Source organism: Amphiprion ocellaris, chromosome 19 (genome assembly GCF_022539595.1).
Source record: "Amphiprion ocellaris isolate individual 3 ecotype Okinawa chromosome 19, ASM2253959v1, whole genome shotgun sequence".
Classification (NCBI taxonomy): Eukaryota; Metazoa; Chordata; class Actinopteri; family Pomacentridae; genus Amphiprion; species Amphiprion ocellaris.
Window position 1 is genome coordinate 6,204,631 of NC_072784.1, and position 27,294 is coordinate 6,231,924.

A 27,294-nucleotide genomic window follows, 5' to 3' on the forward strand; every position below is an offset into this window, starting at 1 on the left:
TCAAAGCACAAAATGGACCAGTGGTGCTGTTCCTCACTCAACAGGTTGTTCCAATGGGGAGCAACGAGAAATATAAACATTTCTGACTTTAAAAGGTGCTCCTTCTGCAGATGGTACAAGACAGGAATTTATTTTAACTATTAGGGCAGCTGCTTATTTCTTACATGACAGCTGCACATTCGAACTGATAAACTTCATGTATTTTACACATATATTACTGAAGTGCTTTTTAGTCTGACATGATTAAAAATATCACTTTAATTGTTGGCCAAATCAAAGTGAAATTAATGTTGATTGAATTTTCTCAGTAATAAATACCAACAGAATGTTCCATTTTCTAATCTGTGTTCCATCAGCTGCAGTAGCAACAGTGTAAACAGACTTTACAGCAAATCAGGAGCAAACATAAAAACATATTTATGTGATTTCTGCATCACCAGTGAATGCATGTCCGGTTCCATGGCAACGTGATGCGTATAGTCTGCGAGACTAACTAGAGGGAGATGCTTCTTCTAGCTGATTTAAAACTCTGAACATAACCTCCTCAGGACCAGGTTAGCTCCATAGCATACGTTACCATGGTGATCTAGCAGGTTTAAAGAAAGCCACCTTTGAGACACTGAAAACTCAAGCTTGAAGCTCAACGTACCTCGATAACCAACTACTCTTGCCTCGTAGTACAGCCCTCGGGTGTTGGAAATGACTAATTTATGGCTGTCATTTTTCAGATACCGTCTCCAAACTGTGAGGTCGCTGGCAGGTGTTAGCTTGATGCTGAGGCTGCTGTGGGCCTGCCTAAGGTGGGACGATATGGCTGTTAAACCCTCTGCTGCTGTTGGGACTACACGGAAAGGTGAGAAAATTCTGCACACATCATCTTTACATATACTGATCTTCCACTTCTTTTGGCATCTTCTCTTTGTCCCTCTGAGGAATCTTACTGTGTTTGAGCATGTGTCTCCTGCAAAAAATGTCTGGTAGGGCACGGGCATCACTTAATTTCAATGCGTTATCCAGAAAGCACTTCCACACTGCATTTCTTGAAAATGTATCTTCACTTCCACTTTCATTGTATCATAGACTAGCATCGCCTGTCTTTGTGTTAACTTCTGTCTGACATCTCATATGGCTCAGGATAGACAAACCCAGACAGAACAACCTTCCATTCAAAGTTTCATACGATTGGTTGCCACAAATGAGCAATGGTGACGACAGCAGTGACTTTCTGAAAAATTCTGGAATTTTCAAATAGGAGCTCACAGAGCAATCACCCAAAAAAGGAAGAGCACTAAAAAAAAACACGTTTGATACAGTACTTTTCGGCTACATGTGACACCATATGCTCTTTCCTCATTAGGAACAATTCAAAACAGAAGCTTGCGCTCAAAAAGAAAATGCTTTATGGATATTTAGTCTGCATTACTGTTCAAATATGAAGGTAAGGAAAAGCCATTCTCAATAACAATGTAGAATTATATTTGATTTCCACCCAAGAAACCACGGACACAGACATCATCACGACAGAGATTATAAAAAGAAGAGACGCTGGGCCTTATGGCATCCGTTCAGAATACTGCATCAGGAAGATCATCTGTCCCCTTGGAAACAGAGACACTCCCAAAGGTAAGACAGAAGTTCTTCAGAAATTAACTAGAATTAAAAAAAAAAATGCATAGTTAAAGAATGATCCTGATTAGAGCTGCACAAAAACGATAATCACTATTACTTGGATGAATATTGAGATCAGAACCACTTATGACCAGTGAGCCGTCCACAGGGAAACCTCCAGTCCCTACAGTGTAAAAACTCAGGCAGATGTGTGACTAAAAATCACTTTAAAGAGAGTAAAATAAAGCATTCTAATGTCACCCAAGTTGAAACCATGCCGCTTTATCTACATTGGCTGTTGTATCACAGTTAATGCTACAATAATTGTGAGAATCCAAAGTTGTGATTAATACTTGGACTGGTTGTGTAGTCTTAACCAAGATACAGTGCTGGAGTTCTGTCAACATTTTATGTGCAAACTTAATGGTGACTGTTTGACTTTCCATGAGTAGAAACCCCGACTCCACAGAGGAAAGGCCTTCGCTCAAGCGCCTTGAGACCCAAGAAGCAGGAACCAGCCAAGCTGACTGGGCCTATCGCCGTGGAGACATGGGTACCTGAGGAGGACCTGGAGTTGTGGGAGATCAGAGCCTTTGCAGAGAGGTAAGAAACACACAACAAACCACCTCTCCTCATTGTTATTTTAGGGAACACTTCATTGTTCTGATAGAAATAATTCACCAACTCTTTCTTTGGTGTTACAGACTGGAGAGAGAGAAGTCTCAGGGTTTAGATCCCTCCAAGACCGGGGCGACTCTGAAGACAGCGGAGGAAGTCAAGGCCCATTTGGAGAATCAGCTGAAGCAGGCCAGACTGGCTGCCCAGCAGGTAGGAACTGCAGCGCATTGCATCCAAACAGGTGTTTTCAACAGTGTGAGGCTTGGAGGTGGGCTAACTCTCTACATACGTAAAACATTGTAACATGTTTGTTTTAGAAACGTCTTGAGCAGCAGAGACCAGGTACTCCTGCCACGGCTTCCACAACCACCACCTCAGCCAGCATTCCCAGCACCCCAGTGTCCACAGGCCAGAGGATGGGTCAAGCAACATCTGGAACCAAGATGGTCCTGGCCTCCAAACTGGGCTCTCCAGTTCCGTTCCAGCAAGACAAGAACTTCCATCAATCTTTTGCCTCCTGGGTCAAGCAGGGTCAGAACAACAACAACAGCAGCTCAGGTGAGCAGGTGGAAGACAAAGAGTGGTCTTCAGTTATGTTCCTTTCCATCCATCATCATCAGGCAGGAGGACATTCAAAGGAATTCATCATACGAACCTACGAGACTTTATCCGGTTGTTCATTTCATTTTTTAACTTTTTTTTCTTTTTTAGTATCGTTTGACAGCCATATTAAAAGGGAATCATCAGCATGACTTTTTTTTTCGTGTCAGTTTTCCACATTGGCAAATATAAATGGCTTTGCGGCTCGTGGTGTCCACTTTGAATCTCATGAAAATTCTGAATTCTGTATATCCAAGAGAAATACACGTAAGCCTGTGTATCATCAGAATATGAAACATTTTAATAGCAAATTTTCAAAGTATCAGCCCCTTCGTTGACTGGATCCGGACAGTGGACACCACAGCTGTAGACTGGCTGTTGTGGTGGCCCTTGTGGGTACACGTGACTGCAGGTGGCATGGTGTGTCTTGCAGCCTCCACTGGCTCGGTGGCCACTGTGGCTAGCAGCATCACCACCACAGAGCAAACCTTCCAGATTGCTGGCAGCCCAGTGACTGTGGCTGGCCAAGTCCTCACCGCCAAACTGCCCCTCCCTGCTAACAGCAAGATTGTCACGCTCAACATGCCCACTACTCAAGGAGGTAGGGAGCACGAGTGTCATCCATTTCTGCTGGTTTTTGGCTCACATTCGCCAAAATTGATGGAAGAGTGTGGCGTGAGAGGCAAAAATTGCCATGTGATGAAGTATTTACACTGAGCATGAGTGATGCCACCAGTGTCTTTTTCTTTTTTATTTATTTATTTATTTTTTTTTTCCAGATTAGGTTCTCTGGCCGAAAGCTGAGCTTACTTTTTGTTAACGTTGTGTGCAACAGTTTTAAAATCATTTCTGTTTCTTGCGTTGTATAAATAACTGTTTTCCTATAAACTGAGGGAGGAAGATAGTTCAGTCTTGTTTTTTGTTTTGTTTCTTTTTTTTACCAAGACAATGCAAAAATCTTTTCCACAATTACACACACAGTGCACATTTTGCTGCTTCTATGCATCCTTGACATGTATCTCTTTGTGAGCATATTTATTTCCTACCTTACCTAATTGTTCTTATCAACAGGTGTAGTTCAACAGAAAGTCCTGGGCATTTTCCCCTCTGGGCCTCCTGCGAACCTCAGAACATACAGCACACTACATCCCACAACTGGCAAGGTCAACCTCAGAGCCACAACCTCTGCCTCAGCTACCCAACAGCAGGTCCTCTGTCTTTCACAGAAGACTTTTCATTTTACCTAAAGATACTGAATATAATTGCTGATGCTTTTTCCTCTTGTCTTTGTTGTCTAGGCCACCACAGCAGGAGGCCAAACACAGCCTGGCATGACGATGAACCAAACACTTTCTCCATCTACCTCTGTGGGCACAACAATGATCAGAAGTCCAACATTGGCTCAACAAGGTGTTCTGTCCAACTGATAATTATATTCTCAAATGAATGCTACCTTTGTAACCCGAATATTACAAATATCAATAAATAATAAATCATCTTTCCCTCCAGGCCAGGTTCAGCAGGCTGCAACCCCGATGGGCCGTGGTCAGCCTGCAGCTGTACCTGGTTCTACTCCTGTGCAGGGAGCTGCAGCTCAAAGAGGTCCTGCAGCATCACCTTGTGCAGCCACCACAGCTCCTGGACAGTCCCCTGTAGCTTCGTCTCAGCCTCAAAGACCACAGCAGGGTCAAGTCAAACTCACTATGGCGCAGCTCATGCAGCTCACACAGGGTGCACAGGTAAGGCACATTTTTGCTATCGTCCTTTTTTTTCTGCTTATTTACAAAACAAAGTGGAAACTCCATGCATTCACAGTTTGTTGTCTTTATACCTCTTCATTAAATCTTTTTATTTTCTTTTAAAAATATTTTATACCATTGTTTTTAAAGGCACTGTATTAGAACAGATTAGGTCACTTGTAGCTGAATGTGATTCCTTTGTCTGTAACTCTGCAGGGAGGAAACCCAGGTCTGACGGTGGTGATCCAGGGTCAAGGCCAGACCCAGGGACAGCTCCAAATCATCCCCCAGGGTGTAACAGTCATCCCAGGCCCTGGCCAGCAGCTAATGCAGGCAGCCATGCCCCCCAGTGGCCAGGTCCAACGATTCCTCTTCACTCCTATGCCTCCATCCTCATCAGCCTCAACTTCAGTTCCCACCGCTGCTACCCCTACAAAACCTGCCCCAGCCCAGATTACTCAAACCCAAATGTCCACACCAACCCAAGCGAGAGCCCTTGCACAAGTCCAGACAACTCCCTCAGCCTTAGCCCAAACACAAATGACAGCCCCTCTGCCTGCCCCAACACATGTTGCAGGTTCAACACAAATGCCAAGCTTAGCCCCAGCCTCAGTCCCTCTGCAGACCCCAGTCACAGCCCCTGTGTCTGCTCCACCACAAGCTGTAGCCCAAACACAAGTATCAGCTGCTACCCCGTCATACGTCCCCACACAGTCACAAATATCTGCTCCTATGCCTGCTTTGCCACAAGTTGCAGCCCAGTCCTCCATGCATGTTCTGTCTTCCACACCAGCCTCAGTTGCTTCACAGTCCCAAGTGGCAAGATCTTTACCTTCTGCAACACAAAATGCAGGCGTAACTATGACACACAAACAGATCTTCACCTCAGTCACAGCCCCTCCACAAAACCAAGCTGAACTCCAAGCCGTGGTCCAGACTCAAGTCTCCAACCTTACACCACCTTCAACCCAACCTGCAGGTTCGCTCCCTGTCCCAACACATGTTGCGTCCCAACCTCAAATCCAGGCACGTGCCTTCAGTCCTGTGACAGGCTTAACATCAACCCCTGGCCAGACGCATGTTACTGCTCCTGCTTTATCCCACATATCAGTCAAGGCAGTTAACCAAGTTGCTGCTGCAGCAGCCGACATTAATTCGGCCCAAATGCCCGTTTCTGCCTCTCTTCCTTCACCTGTCCAAGCTCCAACCCCTGCTCTCGCACCTGTTTCTGCTCCTGTCATAGCTGTTGTGTCCACCCACATTGCTGTCCCGTCCATAGCCAAAGCTCCACCTCAAATCCAAGCTATTGCTCCTGTTCCCCTTCATGCTGGTGTGGCAAATGCTGTTGTCACACCAGTCACAGCCACATCTACAACACCTTCAGTGCCAGGTAAGAAACCCCATGCAAACATCAACACTGTCCTCTTGCAGTCTACATACAATGGTTTCCTTTCCTGTCAGGTGACTTCAGAATTAGTTGAATTTAATACTTTGTTCCTCTTTCTGGTTGTAGCTCTAACAGAGCAGAGGGCAGCTCCGCCTCAAGGATGGGCTCCAGCCTCATCTCAAGCCCTGACTCCAGTTCAGCCGGCTCAACAGGCTGCAGTTCCAGTTCAGCCACCTGCTCTGGCCACTGTACCTGCCTCTGCCCCTGCACCCATCTCCACACACTCCCCCATCACCCCTCTGCCTCAGGCATCTCTGACTCCTCAGTCTCAAGCACAAGTCCAGCACCCTGCCGTCGTGTCCGTGCAGCAGATGTCTCAAATTCCAGTCTCATCAGTGCAGGTTCATATGAAGGGATTACCCGTCTCCTCTGTTGTAACCGCTGTGAGACCCACACAGCCTCACCTCCAGCCCCAAACCCACACACAGCTTCAGCCCCAAGCTCAAGCCCAAATCCGTGCACAGGTTCAGGTCCAGCCTTGTGGCCAAGTCCAACAAATGTCACACATTCAGGGGCAAGCGCATCTCCAAGCACATGCTCAACTTCACCCGCAAGTCAGAGTTCAGTTTCAGCCTCGAGCGCAAATTCAGCCACAGGTTCAGCAACCACCACAAACACAAGTACAGTCCCTTCCTCAGATTCAACCTCAGGTGCAGTTTCAGTCCCAAACCAAAACGTTGCCCCAGGCCCAGCTCCAACCAAGGGTCCAACCTCAGTACCAGCAGGTACACGCGTCTTTTCAAACACAGCCGCAAACCCAACCTCAGGCTCAGCAACAGCCTCAGGTCCAACCACAACTCCAGGTTCAGTCACAGCCTCAGGTTCAGTCTCAGGCCCAAACACAGCTTCAACCGCAGCCCCAGATCCAAACCCAACTCCATCCCCAGGTTCAGGTCCAGTTCCAGCAGCAAAACCAGATTCAACCTCAGGCCTCACAGCAACCCCAGGTCCACATTCAATCACCGGTTCAAGCTCAAGTCCAATCCCAACCCCAGTTTCAAGTCCAGTCGACGCAACAGACCCAAGTCCCGCAACAGCTTCAGGTCCAAGCCCAACCTCAAGTCCAAGCGAAGCTCCAAGTCCAGTTCCAACCTCAGAACCAAACCCAAGTTCAGTCGCAGCCTCAGCTTCAGGTCCAGTCTCCTATCAGGCATCAACTCATCACTGTCCCGGGCCTCCAACAGCCAGTCCAGCTCCTCTCTGCCCTGCCGCCCCATGTTGCAGCTCAGATCCAAGCCCAGATCCAGGCGCAGGCACAGCAGCAGGGTGGCGCCGTTCCCCAACAGATCAAACTGCAGCTGCCTATCCAGATCCAGCAAACTGGGGGACAAATTCAGGCCCATCAGATCCAGAACATGGTCACTATACAGGCGCCAGCAAGCGTCCAGGAGCAGCTTCAGAGGATGCAGCAGCAGCAGCATCAACAACAGCAGCAGCAACAACAGCAGCAACACCAACAACAACCAAAGAAAAAGAAACACCACGAGGCTAAAAGGGAACAGAAAGATCAGAATCTGCAAGTTGTGAGCGCAGGGGATGGTGTCCAAAAGCAGGTGAGACTCCAAAGAACAACAAATTAACTGATGTCTGGCACCATTTATACATGAACTGTCAAGATATTGTACATAGTAACAGAAAGTTTTGCAATTGTCAGGCGGTGGTGAAGCAGAATACCACAGCAGATCAGCTGAAACAGAGGAAGACTCTGGCTGCTGCTGAACGAGAGGAGAACCAGAGGTTTGGATCTTAAACTCACAGAAATGTTCAATATAATTTACCTTGAACCCTTTAAACTGGCAACTGTTGATGCACTCTGATATGAGATTTTACCCCACCAGCTAAACCAAACAAAACGACTGTTCTGTCTCCAGAATGATTGTGTGCAACCAGGTGATGAAGTTCATCCTCGACAAGATCGAGAAGGATGAGAAGCAGGCAGCTAAGAAACGAAAGAAGGAAGAAGTGGTGGAGCAGAAACGCTCCAAGCAGAATGCCACAAAGCTGACTGCACTGCTGTATAAGCACAAAGAGCAGCTGAAGGCGGAAATCCTTAAGAAGAGAGCCCTGCTGGACAAGGAGCTGCAGCTGCAAGTACAGGTCAGCACACATTCAGCCTTCACCAACATGGTTTTGTATAGAAGTTAGAAAGTCATTCTTTCAGGCAGTAGGCTGCGTTTTTCTTGCATCATTGGGCCAAAATTTCCAACTAACCTTTTAGCATATTGTAGTTCAAGAGAGGAAATTAGACTTCAGAACATCCTCCTAGCTTTGTGACCATGAAGTGCATTTTTAGCCAATCACAGGGCTTTTTACTGATCAGATCAAACAGTTCAAATAGCAGCAAAGTCCACAGTGCAATTTACTGCAGCATTAACAGGCAACATGTTTAGACATATTGCAGGATATAGTACATTCCATTCCATGTCATGTCTGTCCATCAGGAGGAGCTGAAGCGGGACATCGCCAGGCTACAGAGAGAAAAGGAAAAAGCCCGAGCTGCTATCACCCAGGCCGCTGCAGCTACCGTAAAGGCAGCCTCCTCCCACTCTTCCCATGCCTCCCATCTTTCTCACTCTACAAATTCCTCTCACAGCCCCCACACAGTGACCTCATCCTCCTCGTCCCATAAACGCAAGAAGGAAGACGAGAGAGACAAAGACAGAAACCGAGATAGGGACAGGCATCACGACAAGGACAAGAAACGGGACAGAGACAAGGACAGAGACCGATACAGAGATAAGGACCGAGACCGGGATCGAGACAAGGAGAGAGACCGAGAGCGGGACAGACATCGAGACAAGGGACCGAGACAAGGACCGAGATAGGGACAGAGACAAAGAAAGAGATTCCAGCTCTTCAAAACACAAGAAGAAGAAGAAGCTCTCTTCTACCTCAAAGGATCACAAGAAGGACACCAAACTGTACTGTATCTGCAAAACTCCCTACGACGAGTCAAAGTGAGCGCTACCTCATTTCAAAAACGTTTTAATTTAATGTTGAGTCAGCTACATCACTGCCACTGAAATGATTCTTCTCTCCCAGGTTCTATATCGGGTGTGACCTGTGTTCCAACTGGTTTCATGGTGCATGTGTTGGCATCACAGAGAAGGAGGCCAAGAAGTTGGAGGACTTTGTGTGTAACGACTGTAAACGTGGTCAAGAGGGAGGAAGCACTGAGGAGCTGTACTGCATTTGCCGGACGCCATATGACGAATCGCAGTAGGGCTCCTTAAACATTACACAACTGTCTTCAGCTTTAAGTGTAACCGTTAGCATTGTCAGATCTGTTCTGGTAGCTACAGTCTCTGAAATGCAGAGTGGTATTTATGCATGAATCTCTGTTGGTTCATTCTTCGGTGTGCTAACCAGAACGTTTTCGATTTTCACTCAGGTTTTACATCGGCTGTGATCGCTGTCAGAACTGGTACCACGGGCGCTGTGTGGGCATCCTGCAGAGCGAAGCCAATCACATCGACGTGTACGTGTGTCCGCAGTGTCAGTCGACAGAAGACGCCATGACGGTCCTCACGCCGCTCACTGACAAAGACTATGAGGGGTTGAAAAGAATATTACGCTCGTTACAGGTAAACACCTGTGGGACTAAACACCAATCAGGAACAACATTATGACCACCTGCCTAATATTGTGTTGGTCCCCTTTATGCTGCTAAAACTCCTCTGACCCAGTGGGGGTCAGTTTGTTTCTGTGGGTTGAAATTATTGTAGAAAGAACAGTGTGAAAGATTTAGCTCTCTGGCTTTATCTGTGTCCTGCAAAATTTGGACATTTTTGAAATCTGCCCCTGGAAAATAAGAGAAATTGTACGAAAAAAAATCCAGAAAAACAGCAATGTTCTACACACCTGGGCTTTAATTTCACTTAAAAATGAGTCACAATCTGGATAACTTCAGTCATCTAAACAACACCGATAATATGATTATTGTCGTTTGGCCTTTTCTCAACTGTTGTAAATTTATTGCTAATATTTAACTTATCAAATGATATTTTTACCTGTGGTCATTTGGTGAGTTTGGCATCATTTGTAAAATGTATAATTATTTTGCTTTTTTCAGTCTCACAAAATGGCCTGGCCTTTCCTCGAACCAGTGGATCCTCATGACGCTCCTGATTATTATCGTGTGATAAAGGAGCCAATGGGTAAGACTAAATGAGAGTGAAGTGATTATGGTTATTTTCTTCAAAAGTTCCATTAAATTGTTTATTCAAGCATTGCACAGACGTTTGGGGCAGCTGCCCTCCTGTTGGAGCAAACTGTTACCAGACTGACTGTAGCCAGACTGCATGAATATACATTTAAACAGAGTGTTGCTCCTCTGATTTTTCAGTTTTAGATAATATGTACAATACACCTGTACTATACTATATATATGTACAATACCCCTGTACTATACTATATATTTAGAATACACCATAGATGTCAACCCGTGTTCCCCCAGGACGGTTATTTCTGTTGCACAGCGCCCTCACTTCCTCTTTTGATGCTGTAACGCCAAGCACAGAATCCGATTACTTGATTAATGGCCAGAATAATCGACAGCATACTCGATTACTAAAATAACTGATAGCTGCAGCCCTGGTGTGTGTATATTATCCTCTTTGCTTCACATATTTCTCTTTCCCTCACAGACTTCTCCACGATGGAAACTCGTTTGCAGAAGCGACATTACCACAAGCTCACGGAGTTTGTGGCAGACGTGACCAAAATATTCGACAACTGCCGCTATTACAACCCCAACGATACGCCCTTCTTTCAGTGTGCCGAGGTGCTCGAAGCCTTCTTTGTACAGAAGCTTAAAGGTTTCAAAGCGAGCAGGTGAGATGAAGTACTTTTACACCTAATGACTCTCAAGGTTTCCAAGTTTTCGTCCTCGACCTCCATGCTTGTTCATTTGCCGTTCAGCCTTGGCCATCCTCACCGGCTTATTCAGAAATCCTGTCCTGTTGGTTTCATTCGATCTTTTTTTAGTTTGTGCATTTATGGCTGCATTTCACTTTCTTTATTCTTTGTACCACTAGCATGTGTGTAGAAATGAGCAGTAGAATGCGCTGTACTTGTAGACTAGAGTTGCTGTTAAATGTTTTTTAACCCTCTGAACCGCGGAGCAGTTTCTGAGTGTTTATTTGCTTCTGTTTTACTCCGTGTGGATTCATTTTTCACTCCATGATAAAGTCCTGCACCTTTATAGAAACAGTACAACCAAAATTGCATTTGGTATCGCGGGTTTTTTGCTCTATCACAGGATTTTGCAGTATATAATTATTTTTGTATATTATTTTCATCATTTTTGCGGTAAAAAAAGCATTTTCTATGGAGTAGTGAGAGTGCCAAATTAAAAAAAGAAAAGATCGATAAAAGAATAAGCAAATAAAAGGAATATGAAGAAATATAAAGACAAATAAATACAATTATTTTAAAAAATAAGAAGAAATGTGCTTATAAATAAAATAAAAAATAAATATTGTGGCCATATAAAGCAATATTAATCACGAATATTAATGACGAATATCCGAATGTTCGGGTTCGCTCAGATATTTCACCGTGCTGAATGTATCTTCACACAATTCGCTCCTCTGTATACCTATTTTGAGCCAGGTTATATTTTATTTTCCTGTCGATCCCTAGTTTCCACGATTGCCTCCTCTCTGCTCTGTGTAAACAAAGTCTGCACTTCATCCAAATAGTTCCTGAATTTTTGTCACATGACTGTGGGTCACAGCTGAGTCATTAGTGCAAACTTTTTCTAATTTCTGCAAGTGATTTTTCTTTTTGGTGCATTTTTAAATGAGACACGTAGAGTAAAGTGATTAAAATGCAATATTAGGATTAAATTGGATAAGTTTTCCAACAGAACGGCACGTCACACAAGGACCATTTAAAGGTTAAAAATCCAGGAATTGTTTTGTTTTAAACATAACACACCTTTCAAACAGCCGGTGGATTTTGGGGTTCAGAGGGTTATTTGTCACTTGGTGCTGCTGAAAATTCAACAGAGCTGCCAGACATTAAGACATGCGTAATGTCTTATCAGCCCTTTAGTGCCGTGTTACATCTGTACTGTGTACCATCCTGCACTTGTGTCTGTTCACCTTTTGCTGCATGCCTTTGATTTATGCCATCCCATTTTCTTCTTTCTTACAGATTGTCAGATTCTTAAGTGGGCCAGTCTAGCTGGAGTCTGGACTGGATGCTGGGGTCTCTAGTAATACTGACATTCAAACTTTGTGTTCCCATACCAGCAAAAAGAATTATGAAAAAAACCAAAACAGAATCACACACACACACACACAAACACCAAATGTGCTTTCACAGTTTTCACTAATAATGAAATAGCAGCCATGTTGACACGTTCATAATGTAATTGAGGGGACTGCTTCGTTCTCATCCCAGATCTCAATATTGGCCTTTATGAACAATCAATCATGCTAGCTAGGTTCTGTTCAGTTGGGTTTTAAGTACATTTTAGTTACAAACTTGTATTTATTTCTATTCTGCTTCTTCGGGTTGGATCTGTTGAGAGAAAGCTGCCTATTTTATTATAGAGAGATATTTATGAGGTGTTCTTGTATGTTTCCTGCCCTCGGTTCAGCTTGATAGGTTGTCGTCTTGAATGTACATAAATTTTATCATGTACAGTTGTTGTTGATATATCTGATCGTTTTAAGTAATAATGAAAAAAATCCTTTTAGATTATTTTACGGGACTAACACATGGAGGAACTCCTCGTTCCTCGCTTCACGAAGTAACCTCAGTTTTGTAGTTGTGGAAAATTTCCTCGCTTATAAAGGCATTCCCGGTTAATTACATCCAACATGGCTGCTGGTTGCTATGCCGACCCCTCTGCATCCTCCTGTGTCTGTTTGATCGTTGTTGAGAACAGAAAGAAAACGATGCAAAGGGCTCTCAACTCTCCCCTTTCTCCGCATTCTGTAGGTCTCATAACAACAAGCTTCAGTCTTCTTCAGCCTCTTAGAAAGCGTCGCACATTGCGCAAACAAAATGCACTTGCCACAAATATGGCTTTTCTGAACTGTAACTCTGTGACGGACTCTGCCTCGCACCGTGTTTTGGGATTTTGCACCTCTGACTTCCGCGTCCAGAAGCGACCGGCCGGCACTCGTCGAGGCAGAGCTGCCCTCTGCCCGTTTCAGGACCTTTTTTTGGACCCGTCTTCATCAGAGGAGCGACAACAACTTGAGGCATTTCAGAAGAAAGTTTACCTCGGAGAAAAGACTCTTACGGAGCTCTCATATTTCCATGTACTTTATTTTTGATCTCAGCCTTTTTATTTTTTTCTTACTTGGTTAAAAAAAAAAAAAGCAAAAGAGAATCCCTCAGGCCATCCTCGTTGGTCATCATGTCCGGTGAAATAGGAAGCTGAACGCCGACACACAACGGCTGAGTTTTACTGAGCATCATGTATCAAGAGTTTTGTGTCTAAATTCAGAGATCACAGTGGAACGATGTTCTTCTCTCCATTTCCATTGTTTAGTCTGAAGCGGCATGAGACACAGTTAAACTTCTGGATATCTGGACATATTCTACTGAAAGTACAGTAATAAGCTATTGGAAATCAATCGCTTTGTAGTAGTGAGTGGCTGGGAAGGTTAAAACCATGTGTCGGAAGGTTCCTGCCCTGTTTGTAAAAAAATTAGTCAGATTTTGACTTGATTTCTTTTCCGTTCTTTTGTATTACAGCTGAAGAAATATTGATGTATATGGAACTTAATAAAATTCAAAAGACTGATTTCTTCCTCTTATGTATTTTTGATGGACACATCAGAGACATTTTTATCCAACTTTAAAACGCTTCTTTTGGTAAAATCACGTTTTGTTTTTTTTATCTTGTTAAAATGCCCATATGATGTTCTTTTTTTATTATTTATATATGCTGATGCATTGAGTGAAATAAACATGGCTAGACATGAAAATTTCACACTAGAATAATCCCACTATCCCAACAGATCTACATAATTATGCTAATGCCATTATAATTACTTAGTGCAGTGATATTTTCCAATGAAATTACATAAAACTACATGTCAAGTCTCCTCCAAACCAAGCATTATGCCTATGAAGTGGGGTCCTAAAAGGAGAAAAATGCGCACATACAGAAGATTTTTTTTTCTTAGTTGTATTTGGAGAACCATTTTGAAACTTCAGAAACCTTTTTCTACTTGAATTTAAGCTATCTACCAGTATTTTTGTTTTCCTGGAAAAGCTTGTCATATCTGCTGAATTTGTTACAGAGTTTCAACAAGAAAAACTTTTTCATTCTTGTGACCAAATCTTTCACATTTAAAAATATTGCATATGTTTTGTATTATTGTGACATGCAGCTACTTGGCTCAGAACATATTGTTCCTTGACTTCTGTCATCATTTTGTTTTTTAATGTGTGCTTAAGGATGGCACTTTTCATGACCGCTCCTTTTTTTTTTCATTTTTGAATTCACAAATAATCAGAGATTATTTGATCTACATGTCCAGTATTCCATTTTAAATCAACAGTGTGATGAGAAATAACTGAAATTTCAGGCTTTCAGGTGATCAAACATGCCTCGGATTTCAATGTGTAAAAATTGTGGTGAAAGTGGGATAATTTCAAAAAAGTAAGCATTTGATATATTAAACAAAAAACTCACAGATGTATTTATTAATATCTATATTTCACACTATAAAATTCTCAGGCAAATTAAACAAGGTTGTGCAGAAATTGTTCTAAATATTTTATATATTTCAGATGGAAAGTCGCAGTTTTGTAGTTTTTCAGAAATGTTTTTGGGGTTTAATCAACAACTAAAATATAATGCAGGAGTGGTATAAAAATAATGCTGCAATTATGAATTGATTATTTGTCAGATCTTAAATTTACTATTTTGCAACTGATTAGTCACCCTGACACAAAAAGTTTTTATTCCACCTTCTTAAACGTGAATATTTTCAGATTTCTGTCAGTATACTTTGTATTGTGGACAAAACTATCTGCCATCTTTAGTTTCTGGACACACAGATTGGAGTTTTTCTGACATTTTATAGACCTAACAACTAACTGATTAATCAGCAAAACAATCAACAGATTAATCGACAGCGAAAATAACCAAGCGTTTCACCATAAAAAACAAACAATAATGGATTAAAGAATCCTTTTCCAATTCAGATGATTAGCCAACGAGCAGACTGATAGAAAGTACATCTGCCACATTTGCCATTTCCATACATAACGTATACAGACATTAAATCATTAAATGTAACATACATAGACAGACAGACAGACAGATTTGTTCGTCTTGATTTTAGAATGGATATTAATTAAAATGCTTTATTAAAGTATATTTGAGGCATGGTAAATCATTCCTCTTAGAACTAAAATCCACTGGTCTGGGAACAGTTCTTCTCTTCCAGCCTTGACGTAGAAAAATAAAAAAATACGGTACGGCACTGACTCACGTTCAGATTCAAATAAATCCATCCTGCTGTGGAGATCTCGCGATGTTTTCCCTCAGTGACGCTATTTCCTCTGCGCGATGTGATTTTTTTCGAACCGTCCAATCATCGCAGGCGGCTGGACGCTCCAGCTCGAACTGTCCAATCAGAGGAGTTTGTAGCAGGAATTTAAAGGTCAGCGGCGTTTTCTCAACACACCAAAATTTCTGTTCGGGAAAGAGGTAAGCACGTTAGAAGTTTATGTAGCGCTTTAAAACCAATGTCATTTGAATTTTTTAATTTTAAAATGCAGCTTTACATATTTTATGTGTGGTAGTTACTGCATTTCCTGTCAAATATCAAATCTGCTTAGCTTTACTTGTTTATCGTTTCTGTCTCTACAGAATCACGAGGCAGCTCAAAGTTAAGCTAATATTATTTGAATCTCTTTGCAGGAAAATAAAACAACACCAAGTTTACTTTTTGTGTCACTGCTGCTGAGCTCCTGTGTCACTTGAAAAATGTCTGAGAACGGCGCCCGTCTGAACAAGTTCAAGAACAAAGGCAAAGACACTAATGTGAGTTTTATATCCCTACTAAATTAGCATCGTCCAGCTCCGTTAGCTAAACGGATGTAGATGTTTGACCTGGTTTCATGTGGAATCAATGCAGGAGCTTCGCCGCAGGAGGGTGGAGGTGAACGTGGAGCTCCGCAAGGCCAAGAAAGATGACCAGATGTTCAAAAGGAGAAATGTGGCTGCGTTTCCTGAAGAGGCCACTTCTCCCCTTCAAGAAAGAAACCAGAACTGCCAGGTAAGACTTTAAATCCAGCTTATAAATGGAGGTAACGGTCACTGTATTGGTGTTGATCCGTTTAAATGCTATTTATATCCAATGGAACACTCATTAACAACGATCCTGCTGCAATCTATGTAGTATTATCTTTTATTTCTACAGTGAAACATAGGACAATAGGTGACAATAAAAGCACAAAGAATACATAAAGAAGTTAAAGGTCAATGGTTGCAAGACTGATTAACTTTCAGCCACACGGTGAGTTTTGAGGGTTGCTAACGTGGGACACTCCCTTATGGAGAGTGGAGAACTGTTCCAGATCTTACTGGCCTTCACAGAAACGGCATTTTGTCTAAAGGCTGTTTTTCTGTGTAGAGGAGGCCCTGGTCGTGAGGCCGTTGTGAGCCCTACTTTTAGCCATTTGATGCACAAAATGGGTCAAAAGATACCCATTCAATGGAGTATGGGTATCTCTTGACCCGAGTTGTGCATCAAAGGGTTAACCCTCCTGTGGTCCTCATTTATGGACACTAAAAAATATTGTTTCCTTGTCTGAAAAAAATCCAAAAATTCAGCAAAAATATTCCCCAAATTTCTGAAAATTTGCAAAACCTTCAGGAAGAAACTTCCAATAATTCTTTAAAAGCTTTATTTTTTTTTTTTTTTAAAAATCCCCCAAATTTGGCAAGAAAATTCTTGTAAATATTTTCAAAAAATGAGTAAAAATCTTCCAAAAAAATCCTAAAAACATCTAAAGTGATTCCATATATATCATTAAAACTTCTAATATTTTCTTTAAGAACATTCACATAAAAAATCAACCAAAATCCAGCGAAATTCACTGGATTTTGGTTGATTTTCTTTTTTTTGTGAATGTTCTTAAACATTTTCAACATTTCTTTTTTCCACCAAAAAATGTTCAAAGATTTCCCAAAAATGTGGACATCAGAAGTTTCACTGAAAATATTTTTTTTCTCCACATTTTCAAACTTTAAACCGGGTCAATTTTGACCTGCAGGACGATATGAAAGTTAAGAAAGTCAGACATGGGGAGTGAGGCGAGCCCACCTTGTAGATCAAGCAAGCAAAATTAAAGTTTTTAAAGTTCTCAAAACTCAATTCCTACTTTTCTAAGATATTACAAACATGATATGCAAATAATTTTCTATCGAAGACCTTATGGTTGAAAATTAAAAATAAACTTAGTGAGTTTATTCACCCAGATTGTACTTGAAATGCTTGTCCTCGCATTGACACAATACAGAATCAGTTTTTTTTCTTCATGTTTAGAATGGACTTTGTGTAATTTCCATTCATAAAATCAATATTTAGGTATAACATAAACTAGTATGGCCTCTGTACACCAACAAAAGCTTTTTCAGCATCCTCCTATCTATTAAAAAGCACCATATGAACAATAAAAAAAATACTCGTCTCAAAAAAGAGGTCTTTGTACACTCATAAAGACAGCATATTTCACTTGTTTGCAAATTCTGTGCAGCCCTTTGTGCCAATCTCCTGTCTTTCCCTTGATTTACTGCTCTTTTTTTCCCGATTTCTATAGATATGACTATTAGTTAGATCATTATTAGACTATTAATGTTGGTGTTCTGTCTGGTTTGTGGGTTGTCTGTGTGTCAAATGCTGCCGTTACAAATAATTTCCTAGTAAGGATCAATAAAGTATAAATTCTATTCTTTCTTCCTGTGACTGTTTGCAGGCGTTCAGACAGTGGACGGTCGAAGAGATCGTCGCAGGACTGAACAGCGGAACCACTGAGTCCCAGCTCCAGGCCACACAGGCTGCACGGTAATAACTGTTTATTAAAGAGCATCGAGAACGGAGCTTCACTGCACGTTTTAAAGCGACTCCTTGCAGCCTTAATGATTTTGATTGTTTGATTACCGTCCTGAATGCAGGAAGCTGCTGTCCCGCGACAAACATCCCCCCATCGACCAGATGATCAGCGCTGGGCTCATCCCCAAGTTTGTCTCCTTCCTGGGGCTGGCAGATTGTCCTCCAATCCAGTTTGAGGCGTCCTGGGCTCTGACCAACATCGCCTCCGGGACGTCTGATCAGACGGCTGCTGTCGTGGAGGGCGGGGCCATCCCTGCCTTCATCAGCCTGATCACCTCCCCACACCAGCACATCAGCGAGCAAGCAGTGTGGGCCCTGGGAAATATTGCTGGTAATTGATCCAATATGTTCAAGTTTATATTCACTTGTATTATAATAATAACTTTACTTATATAGCACCTTTCAGAAGAACATTCACAAAGTGCTTTGACAGGTAGAACATAGTGACAAAGGAGAACTTTACTGGAAAGTGGGTTTTAAGAAGGGATTTAAAAGAATTTACTGATTGGGCGAGCCTCATCTCCTCAGAGAAGGCCCGGTCAGCCAAAGGACTTTTGACTGTAGGAAAGGTTAATTTTTATGAATGTTTGGTTTTTCTTCAATGCAGGTGATGGATCGGCTCTGAGAGACAGGGTGATCAAGAATGGAGCTGTGACCCCTCTGCTCAGTCTGCTGGCTGTCCCTGACCTCACTGTATTTAGTGTAAGTTTTCTTTTATTGTTTTTTGTGTGTCTTTTGATCAGTCATTCACCTTACTGGCCACTAGGTGGAGTCCTGGCTCAACTAACTGTCCCTCCATGTCAAACCTACCTACCCCTCTCTCATGTTTGGTGTCTTTGCAGGCCGGCTACCTGCGAAATGTGACGTGGACGCTCTCAAACCTCTGCCGCAACAAGAACCCCTCCCCTCCTATCGGTGCGATCCAGCAGATCCTCCCTGCTCTCATCCGTCTGCTGCACCATGACGACCTGGAGGTGTTGGCGGACGCGTGTTGGGCCGTTTCCTACCTGACAGATGGTCCTAACGACCGCATCGAGGTGGTGGTGCAGACTGGTCTGATCCCTCGCCTGGTGAAGCTGCTCGGCTTCGAGGAGCTGCCTGTGGTTGTACGTATGAAGTCTCATTTCGTGTTTTGATGGAAGAGTGATGCTCAGCTGTACGTTGTGTTATTCCGCTGACACTTTGACTTTTCCTTCAGACTCCTGCGCTGCGTGCCATCGGCAACATTGTGACCGGTACAGATGAGCAGACCCAGGCGGTGCTGGATGCTGGAGCCCTGGGCATGTTCCCCAAACTGCTGCGCCACAAGAAGGCCAACATTCAGAAGGAGGCAGCCTGGACTCTGTCCAACATCACAGCAGGGAAGGACACCCAAATCCAGGAGGTCATCAACGCAGGCCTCGTTCCGTACATGATTGAAGTGCTAGTGAGGGTATGGCTTGCTGGTTTTTGTTTCACTTGTAGGGAATATACTTTTATTTTTATCAATCAATAAATAAATCAAAGCTTATTTCTATAGCCCTTTACAACAACCCAAAGGGTGACCAAAGTGCTTCACAGTAAATAAACAAGAAAATAACTTAAAAACACTACAGTAATTTAAAACAGGACAAATAATCACACTCACACCTACGGGCAAATTTAGAACAATCAATTAACATCAGCATATTTTTGGACTGTGGGAGGAAACTGGAGATGCAGCTGTTCAAGATGTTCTTCAACATTCAGGTCTATGTAACTCATCCTCCTCATCTGTTTTCGCTGCAGGGCGACTATAAAACTCAGAAAGAGGCCGTGTGGGCTATTACAAACTTCACCAGTGGGGGCACCGTTCAGCAGGTGGTCTACCTGGTGCAGGCCAACGTGATCGAGCCTCTTCTGAATCTGCTCTCCTCTAAGGACAGTAAAACTGTCCTCGTCATCTTGGATGCAATTACCAACATCTTCCTGGTGAGTGGATTGTCAGCCCATATTAGGAACGTCTGTGAAACACGTCTGATCAGTTCATTAACAGGTGGCTGGATCGTTGTCATGTGTTCTGTCGTCAGGCCGGGGATAAAATTGGAGAATCAGACAAGCTGAGTCTGATGATTGAAGAATGCGGTGGACTGGACAAGATTGAGGCGCTGCAGGCTCATGAGAACGAGACGATCTACAGAGCTGCCCTCAATCTGATCGAGAAATATTTCTCAGAAGAGGTAGGTGTAAGATGCTTTAACTGATTTTTCTGTATGGATCCAAGTTTTACTGTACTGTTTGTTTGTTTTTTGTTTTTTTTAAAGGAGGAGGAGGTGCAGTGTGTGGCCCCAGAAGCAACCGATGACGGTTACGCGTTCCAGATCAGTGAAACCCAGAGCACTTTCAATTTCTAGATGATTTTCTACCTCTACTGTGAACTGTACTCTTCCCTCATCGCTACTGTTTGTCCTTTTGTTCATGTGCTGTTTTTGTATGTGTTGTACATACTGTTTTAACATGACTGGTGAAACAAGTTTGTAAATAAAGTTGTTGGATTATGTGTGAAGGTTTAATTTATCACCATCTAGTATATTAAGTTTACACTGTTCTTAAATCAGTGTATGTGTGGATTCATGCAGGAAATGTAACGATGCATTTAGGTAGTTTTAAATATAATTTTAATCTAAATTTGGGTTTTCAGGCTTAAAAATAATGATGCTTGAGTTGAGAGATTCAGTTCTACGTGTTGACAGTGGGTCAGTGAGTCTGAGTGGAGCTGATTCCCAGCACAGTTTGACCCAAATCCACTCTCCCAAAACTAAATCAAGCAGATACATTGACCCAAATGTGGACTCTTTTCAACTTGCTACCGGTGAGTGAGGTCATACATTCATAATTTATGGTGTTATTTTACTGTTTAGAGTTATGGCTGCAATACCTCTGTAGAGTTGTGAAATATGTTAATAACTACTGCTCACTGTTTTGTTTCACAAGTTCTAAATACATAGATGAGAGACTGGTATTGGTTTTAGTGGCTCCAGTGGTGGAAAGTAACTAAGTACATTTACTCAAGTGATGTACTTTACTTGAGTGTGTCCATTTTCTGCTACTTTACACCCCCCAAAAAAGAGACACACAAATATTTTGTTGGACTGCCTTTAGCTTTGAGTGTGGCGTCATTTCAATAAGCTTCTGCAATGTCACAGCATATATTTCTGTCCAGAGCTGCATTAATTTTTCACCAAGATCTCATATTGATGATGGGAGAGTCAGACTACTGTGCAAAGTCTTCTCCAGAACATCCCAAAGATTCTCAATGGGGCTGGGGTCTGGACTCTGTGGAGGACAATCCATCTCATGCTCCCTGATCCACTCATTCTCAATGTGACCCCATGAATCCTGGCATCATCATCTTGGAACATGTCCATGACCATCAGGGAAGAAAAACTCCACTGATGGAAAGACCTGGTCAATTCAGTATGTTACCACAGTGAATGAGTGCCAGAGCTAAAGGTGGTCCAACACACTATTAGAGTGTGCAACTTTTTTTTTTTCTGTATTGGTATTTTTACTGAAGTAAAGGATCTCAATACTTCTTCCAATGACTGCTGCACTGAAACCCTTGAACATAACAGGACCATTGTTGGTTATTAATACTCCTTCTCCTCACTATAATACATCCAAATAGCCAAATTTCCATCTGAATTATTATTTTTTTTATTTTTTAACAACTTTCCGAAAGCTTTACTCGTGCATTTCCATCTTTACTGTTACGCAAATCAGAATTCATTGAGATAAACAGCTGGTGGCGCCAATTCTCCTGCTGGATGAAGTTCCTCTGTTATGGAAGAAGAGGACACAACAAGAGGAGCATCAGTCAAACCTCCAGCTGTGGAAAACAGCTGTAGAAAACGTGATGGAAATCTGGTTTATTTCATGTATTAAACTGAAAGCCACGGCGTCCACGCTGATGTTTTTATCTGTCACAGTTTTTATTCTCCGCTCACTACATCTGTTTCCAGTGTCGTATTTTGCTTTATTGTGTCTTGTTTTTGTTGGTTTTTGTCTGACTTTTGTCGTTTTGTGTTTCCTTTTTGTCTCATTTGTGGTTTTTTTGGCTATTTTTGACGTTTTGTTCCTTTTTGTCATTTTTTGTCTTACTTGTCTATTTTTTGTTGCTTTCTAACTTTTTTCAATTTTTTTGTCTCTTGTTTTGATTTGTGTCGTTTGTCTCATTTTTTGGTTGTTTTGTGTCTCGTTTTTGTCATTTTCTGTCTAATTGTGTACTATTGTGCCTTGTTTCTGTTATTTTTTTGTCTTTTTAAAAGTAAGATACTGTATCGTTCAGTTCCAGATACCTGTGACTAAATGTTTTATTCCTTTGTAGACACTGTGATCTGGAAGTTGTAATGTGTAAATGTTAAACTGAGGCATAATGTTGTTGAACTTATTTTCCTTCAGAAACTTCAGGTTGTTCAGGATGTTTTGTAAAAAGATAATTCCTTCAATGTGAACATTTTCAAAACGTACCTTTTTGCATTAAGACAAAGAAAATATTTGGAGTTGTGGTTATTTATAGGTAATTACGTTGTAATTTAACCAATCCAGCCCACTTGAGATCACATTGGGCTGAATGTGGCCCCTGAACGAAGATGAGTGTGACACTCCTGGTCTCGGGGAGCCAATTATGTTAGCACATGAATAAAAGTGTGAATTTTAATGGAAAACATGAAATTACCTGGGTGACCCCAAACTTTTGAACGGTAGTGTCAATAAAATTGCATTGAACTGAATAAAGCAAAAAAAATGAACATAAAAAAGTAAGAGATTGTACATTCCCAGCCTGAGTAATGTTCCCTACCCGGGTTAGAGGTGAGAGCCCCCATAGATAGCAGCTACGCCCCTGGTAGAAAAAAAAAAAGTCATAAATCGTTGTAAATGGGAGCCGTGTTTACTCCTGCCATCAAAGTGCAACCCGGTGATCTGGGCTGCTCATCATCAGCTGCAGCACAACACTGGGACCTGTGTTGTTGCTTCCCAGCTATGTGCCACATGTTCCTGAAATGTTTCACTCCCCCAGAGAGTGCTGTCGTCAGCGGTGAGCTCCCAGCAGCCGCCGCCTCCTGAAGCGGATCTCCCCCGGAGGCTCCGCACTTCCACTCTCGCCGAGCAGAGAGGAGGACTCCAGTCCGAGGCAGAGGCTCTCCCCCTCCGAAGATGTGAAGATAAACACCGCGCTAGCAGCGACTTCCACGGCGGCTCCTTCACACGCTCCAGACCAGGCGGAAAGTCCTTCCTAGTAAATGCAGTTTGCAGCAGTAGCGCTACTACACTCGCCGTTTTCTTTCTTTTTTTTTTTTTTTTAATTTTTCGCATTTGTGAGCTCTCGCTATGGCAGTTCAGTCCACATCCGGGCCACAATGCTTTGACTCCATTATTGTCTAAAAACTGGCGGAGAGGTTGATAAACCTTGCAGTTTTTCACGTTTAACCACACATCTATATTCCGTGCAGTGAAGGCTGGGATCAAGAGGACATGTCTAACCAAGGAGTCCGGCGGAATGGCCCTGTGAAGCTGCGATTAACAGGTAGCTAGCGACGCTTTTAAATCCCCAATATTCCCACACACTAGCTAGGAAGGCGCCGTGTATTTGCTGGACGGGAACAGTTCCCATGGGCCATAGAGTTGGCTTAGCGCCGGTTCTCTCTCCTGTCATTTCCACGATTTTCTGAGTGTAAAAACACACGTAGACATGAATGTAAATATTAGTTGTTTCTCACAGTGTTGCTTTATGTGGGGAAACCGGCTCGGTGAGCGTGGAGGTAACGCTGAATTTGGACATTATTGTTCTTGGAAGTAGTCTCAGCCTACCACCGCCAGCTATAACACGGGTTCCGGAGCGGGGTAGTTACGCTGTCGTGCGGTAGAATTGGACGAAACGTGAGGTAATAACTTGAATTTCTAAATAACCTGTGAGTATTTTCGGCTCAGCAGCGCTACACGACCCTGCTCTGCTGACTGACGGGCTCACTTAAAGTTGGCTAGCTGACGTTAGCTTAGCCCGGCAGTTAGCTCCGGTCTCCGGCCAGAGCGAGCCTCGGCTGGGATGACAGGCGGCTCCACAGGTCACCAGAGTGAGCGACCGAACAGCGAGCAGCGTCCCATAACTGTCCCCCGATAGCCAGCTGCCTCCCTTTTGTTTGTTGTAGTTTAAACAGGTCACCGTTTAGTTGTATTGCAGCAACAGTCCCGCCTGAACCGCTGACCCCCGATTACTTCTACATTCTGTTAAACGTGGCTTTTTGCAGATGAAGCAGTTTGTTGCATGCAGTGTTTGAACAACTCCTTCTCTCCTTGTCTCCCTCAGTTGTGCCTTTTTCATCACAAACGGCAAGAAAAGGTTTGCATGAGAGCAGCACGTTGTTTTGACTGGGAGAAGGGTCAGACAGTTGCCCTTTTTTTGGTGCATGTCCAGGATCTTACCTGATATTCCATCAGGGAGAGCCAAATCAAATATTGAAGCTGGGGCTGTTTCTGATTGGAATAAGCGCAGACAACAAGCAGGGATCTTACTGAGGCAGATTAAATGAACTGGAGATACTAGATGGCCAATGACAGCAAGCTTTTAATGACAAGTTTATGGTGTATCACTGCGTAATAAGAAGGTGTTTGAAGAAGAGCTGCACGATATTGGGGTGAAAAAGGACGTTAAACATGAATTAAACATTCTAGAGCAGGGGTGTCAAACTCATCTTAGTTCAGGGGCCACATTCTGCCGAATTTTTTCTCAAGCGTGTCGGACCAGTAAAATCACAGTATAATAACCTAGAAATAACCACAACTCCAACTCTTCCCTTTGTTTTAGAGCAAAAAAGTATGTTCAAAATGACTAAAGTCAGACAAAAAATGAGACAAAAGACACGAAACACAACAAAATAGACAAAAAAGTTAGAAAGCGACAGAAAATGGACAAACGAGATAAAATGAGAAAAGTGAGAAATGACAAAAAATAGACAAATGACACAAGTGAGACAAAAGGGAAACAAAATGAGACAAATGACAGACAAGTCGAAATATTACAAAAATGAGACACAAAATGACAAAAAGTGAGATAAACGACGTGAAACGAAGCAAAAAAGAGACAATTTGACAAAAAAGTTAGAAAATGACAAAAAAAATGGACAAATGACAAAAACTAGACAACAAATGACAAAAGCAAGAAACAAAAAACAAAAAAATAGACAACACAAGCGAGACAAAAAGGAAACATACGACAAAAATGAGACAAAACGTCAAATACACGAGACAAACGATGAAAGTCAGACAAAAACAACAAAAACAAGACAAAATATTACAAAAATGAGACACAAAATGACAAAAGAACAATGAGCAATCTAGTAATTTACTTTATGATCAAAACAACTTGTCTATAAATTATTTAAAATTTATAGTTTGACAAATTTACAATTTGCAGTTTAATGTCTTCTCTGTAATTTTTACACTTTACAACGTCGTCTTGTGGGCCGAATTGGACCTTCTGGTGGGCCGGTTTTGGCCCGCAGGCCGCATGTTTGACACCCCTGTTCTAGAGTAATGTGTGTGATTTTTTTTTTTTATCGGGGAGTGCATCTGCAATGATGATAAAAAATGATTTATGGACTATCCAAAATATTTTTTTACTTTGGATGGTGCTCAGATTTGGCTTTGCACTCATCATACAGAGCTTTGTAATGCTGACTTAAAATGTCAGACAAGTTAGTCATGTGTAGTGACAATAGCAAAAAAAAAAGCTTAAATCTGAGTAAATGATATGGTATCTGAGGAGCTTCTCTCGTAGATTATGCATGGAATATGAGAACCGTGATAGTTTTCTCATGTTTTTCAGTTGATTTGCCTTGGTTCAGTCCTACTTCCTGTGATGCAAACACTGCAGAGTCAATGCTGAAACAATATATTGTGCAGCCTTATTTTAAATAAGAATATAGGGTACTCGGCATTCTGAAAATTGTGCAGTGTAAGATTGAAACAAGCATGTTATAGCTGCTTTGCTTCCAGAACAATTGTGTCGTTGCTTTATCCACATTTATATGTCATGTTTGACAGTATTTTCATGGGTTTGGCCGTGCTTGGTTTGTCCTTTGTCTTGAAATGTCTTATTTCTTTGTACACAACTTTCATGCTGAAAGCCACATGAGTCTGTCAGGTTGTGAATTAGTTTGTCTCCGCAGTTTGAGATGAACTGCAGTGGTCTCCTGGTGGAATGCAAAGAATGCGAGTCTACTGTGAAAAATGGCGAGAGCAGGACCTCGCAGACCACCTCTCCTCTTGATGCTGAGTGATAATATACACCTCTCAAGACTCATTTTTCCTGTTAAAGAACAACAGAAATCCAGCACTCATACTTCCATTTATTATTCAATGTGCTTGATATTTCCCCAGTACCACCAACAACCCCTCATTATGGAAACTTTCTTTTAAAATTATTTAATATCATGTCATGTAGTCCGTGTAGTCAGTCCTGTCCTGTAGATCAGCTGACTGAGTTCCTTTACTGTTGTTCTCAAATTCCAAAGCAGAGTTCTGAGCAGGAGAGGAAGCTCTATAGCAGGGGTGTCAAACTCATTTTAGTTCAGGGGCCACATACAGCCGGACCGGACCAGTAAAATCATAACATAATTACCTATAAATAACCACAACTCCAAGTTTTTCCTTTGTTTTAGTGCAAAAACGTACATTCTGAAAATGTTCACATTTAAGGAACAGTCTTTTTTTTAAAAACATTATGAACAACCTGAAATTTGTTAAGAAAAACTAATTCAATTTCAACAACATTATGCCTCAGTTTATCATTTACACATTACAACTTCCAGGTCAGAGATTGTCTACAAAGGAACAAAACATTTAGTCACAGGTATCTTGAACTGAATGATATAGTATTTTCCTTTAAAAAAGACAAAAAACAACAGAAACAAGACAAAATATTACAAAAATGACGTATAACAACAAAAGTGAGATTTCTACACTTTGAGGGCCGGATTGGAGCCTCTGGTGGGCCGCTTTTGGCCCGCGGGCTGCATGTTTGGCACCTCTTCTCTATAGGAAGGCAGTCCGAATCTTTACTTTTAGTGGAGGAGCTTCTCTGCACACTCTCATTATGCGTGTCTTTGTTTAGCCCTGCACAGCTGTGTATACTATCCTGATTAGATTGCTGCATAAGGAGCGATGGACC

The 27,294-nt window shown here is 42.2% G+C and overlaps 3 protein-coding genes across 3 annotated transcripts in view; all 3 read left to right on the top strand.

Moving 5' to 3' along the window:
- Positions 1 to 13,777, top strand: part of LOC111567909 (nucleosome-remodeling factor subunit BPTF-like) — a 29,594-nt gene extending 15,817 nt beyond the window's left edge. Inside the window, 20 exon segments of the mRNA XM_023269279.3 lie at positions 729 to 853; positions 1,495 to 1,623; positions 2,061 to 2,211; positions 2,313 to 2,436; positions 2,544 to 2,784; positions 3,260 to 3,427; positions 3,898 to 4,034; positions 4,125 to 4,236; positions 4,336 to 4,565; positions 4,782 to 5,955; positions 6,079 to 7,565; positions 7,667 to 7,749; positions 7,884 to 8,109; positions 8,454 to 8,810; positions 8,812 to 8,969; positions 9,055 to 9,231; positions 9,404 to 9,596; positions 10,085 to 10,169; positions 10,659 to 10,845; positions 12,964 to 13,777. Coding sequence (XP_023125047.2) covers positions 729 to 853; positions 1,495 to 1,623; positions 2,061 to 2,211; positions 2,313 to 2,436; positions 2,544 to 2,784; positions 3,260 to 3,427; positions 3,898 to 4,034; positions 4,125 to 4,236; positions 4,336 to 4,565; positions 4,782 to 5,955; positions 6,079 to 7,565; positions 7,667 to 7,749; positions 7,884 to 8,109; positions 8,454 to 8,810; positions 8,812 to 8,969; positions 9,055 to 9,231; positions 9,404 to 9,596; positions 10,085 to 10,169; positions 10,659 to 10,845; positions 12,964 to 13,003 — 5,584 coding nt within the window. The 3' untranslated portion in view covers positions 13,004 to 13,777.
- Positions 13,778 to 15,675: 1,898 nt separating this feature from the next.
- On the top strand, positions 15,676 to 20,625 carry kpna2 (karyopherin alpha 2 (RAG cohort 1, importin alpha 1)). The gene is made up of 11 exons (XM_023269278.3): positions 15,676 to 15,697; positions 15,911 to 16,033; positions 16,128 to 16,268; positions 17,971 to 18,059; positions 18,170 to 18,438; positions 18,715 to 18,809; positions 18,950 to 19,213; positions 19,306 to 19,539; positions 19,875 to 20,057; positions 20,156 to 20,305; positions 20,390 to 20,625. The coding sequence occupies exons 2-11, from the start codon at positions 15,977 to 15,979 to the stop codon at positions 20,477 to 20,479; spliced, it is 1,572 nt and encodes a 523-aa protein (XP_023125046.1). The 5' UTR covers positions 15,676 to 15,697; positions 15,911 to 15,976; the 3' UTR covers positions 20,480 to 20,625.
- Positions 20,626 to 23,045: 2,420 nt separating this feature from the next.
- Positions 23,046 to 27,294, top strand: part of smurf2 (SMAD specific E3 ubiquitin protein ligase 2) — a 63,018-nt gene continuing 58,769 nt past the window's right edge. Inside the window, exons 1-2 of the mRNA XM_035947701.2 lie at positions 23,046 to 23,364; positions 23,579 to 23,652. Coding sequence (XP_035803594.1) covers positions 23,601 to 23,652 — 52 coding nt within the window. The 5' untranslated portion in view covers positions 23,046 to 23,364; positions 23,579 to 23,600. The remainder of the gene's footprint in view (positions 23,365 to 23,578; positions 23,653 to 27,294) is intronic.

What these genes read in the sequence shown, in the direction of transcription:
- kpna2 (XM_023269278.3), top strand. Translation starts at nt 15,977, where the DNA reads ATGTCTGAGAACGGCGCCCGTCTGAACAAGTTCAAGAACAAAGGCAAA. An exon ending in ACAAAGGCAAAGACACTAAT is followed by an intron (nt 16,034 to 16,127) that starts GTGAGTTTTATA and finishes GAATCAATGCAG; the next exon opens with GAGCTTCGCCGCAGGAGGGT. An exon ending in CAGGCCACACAGGCTGCACG is followed by an intron (nt 18,060 to 18,169) that starts GTAATAACTGTT and finishes TCCTGAATGCAG; the next exon opens with GAAGCTGCTGTCCCGCGACA.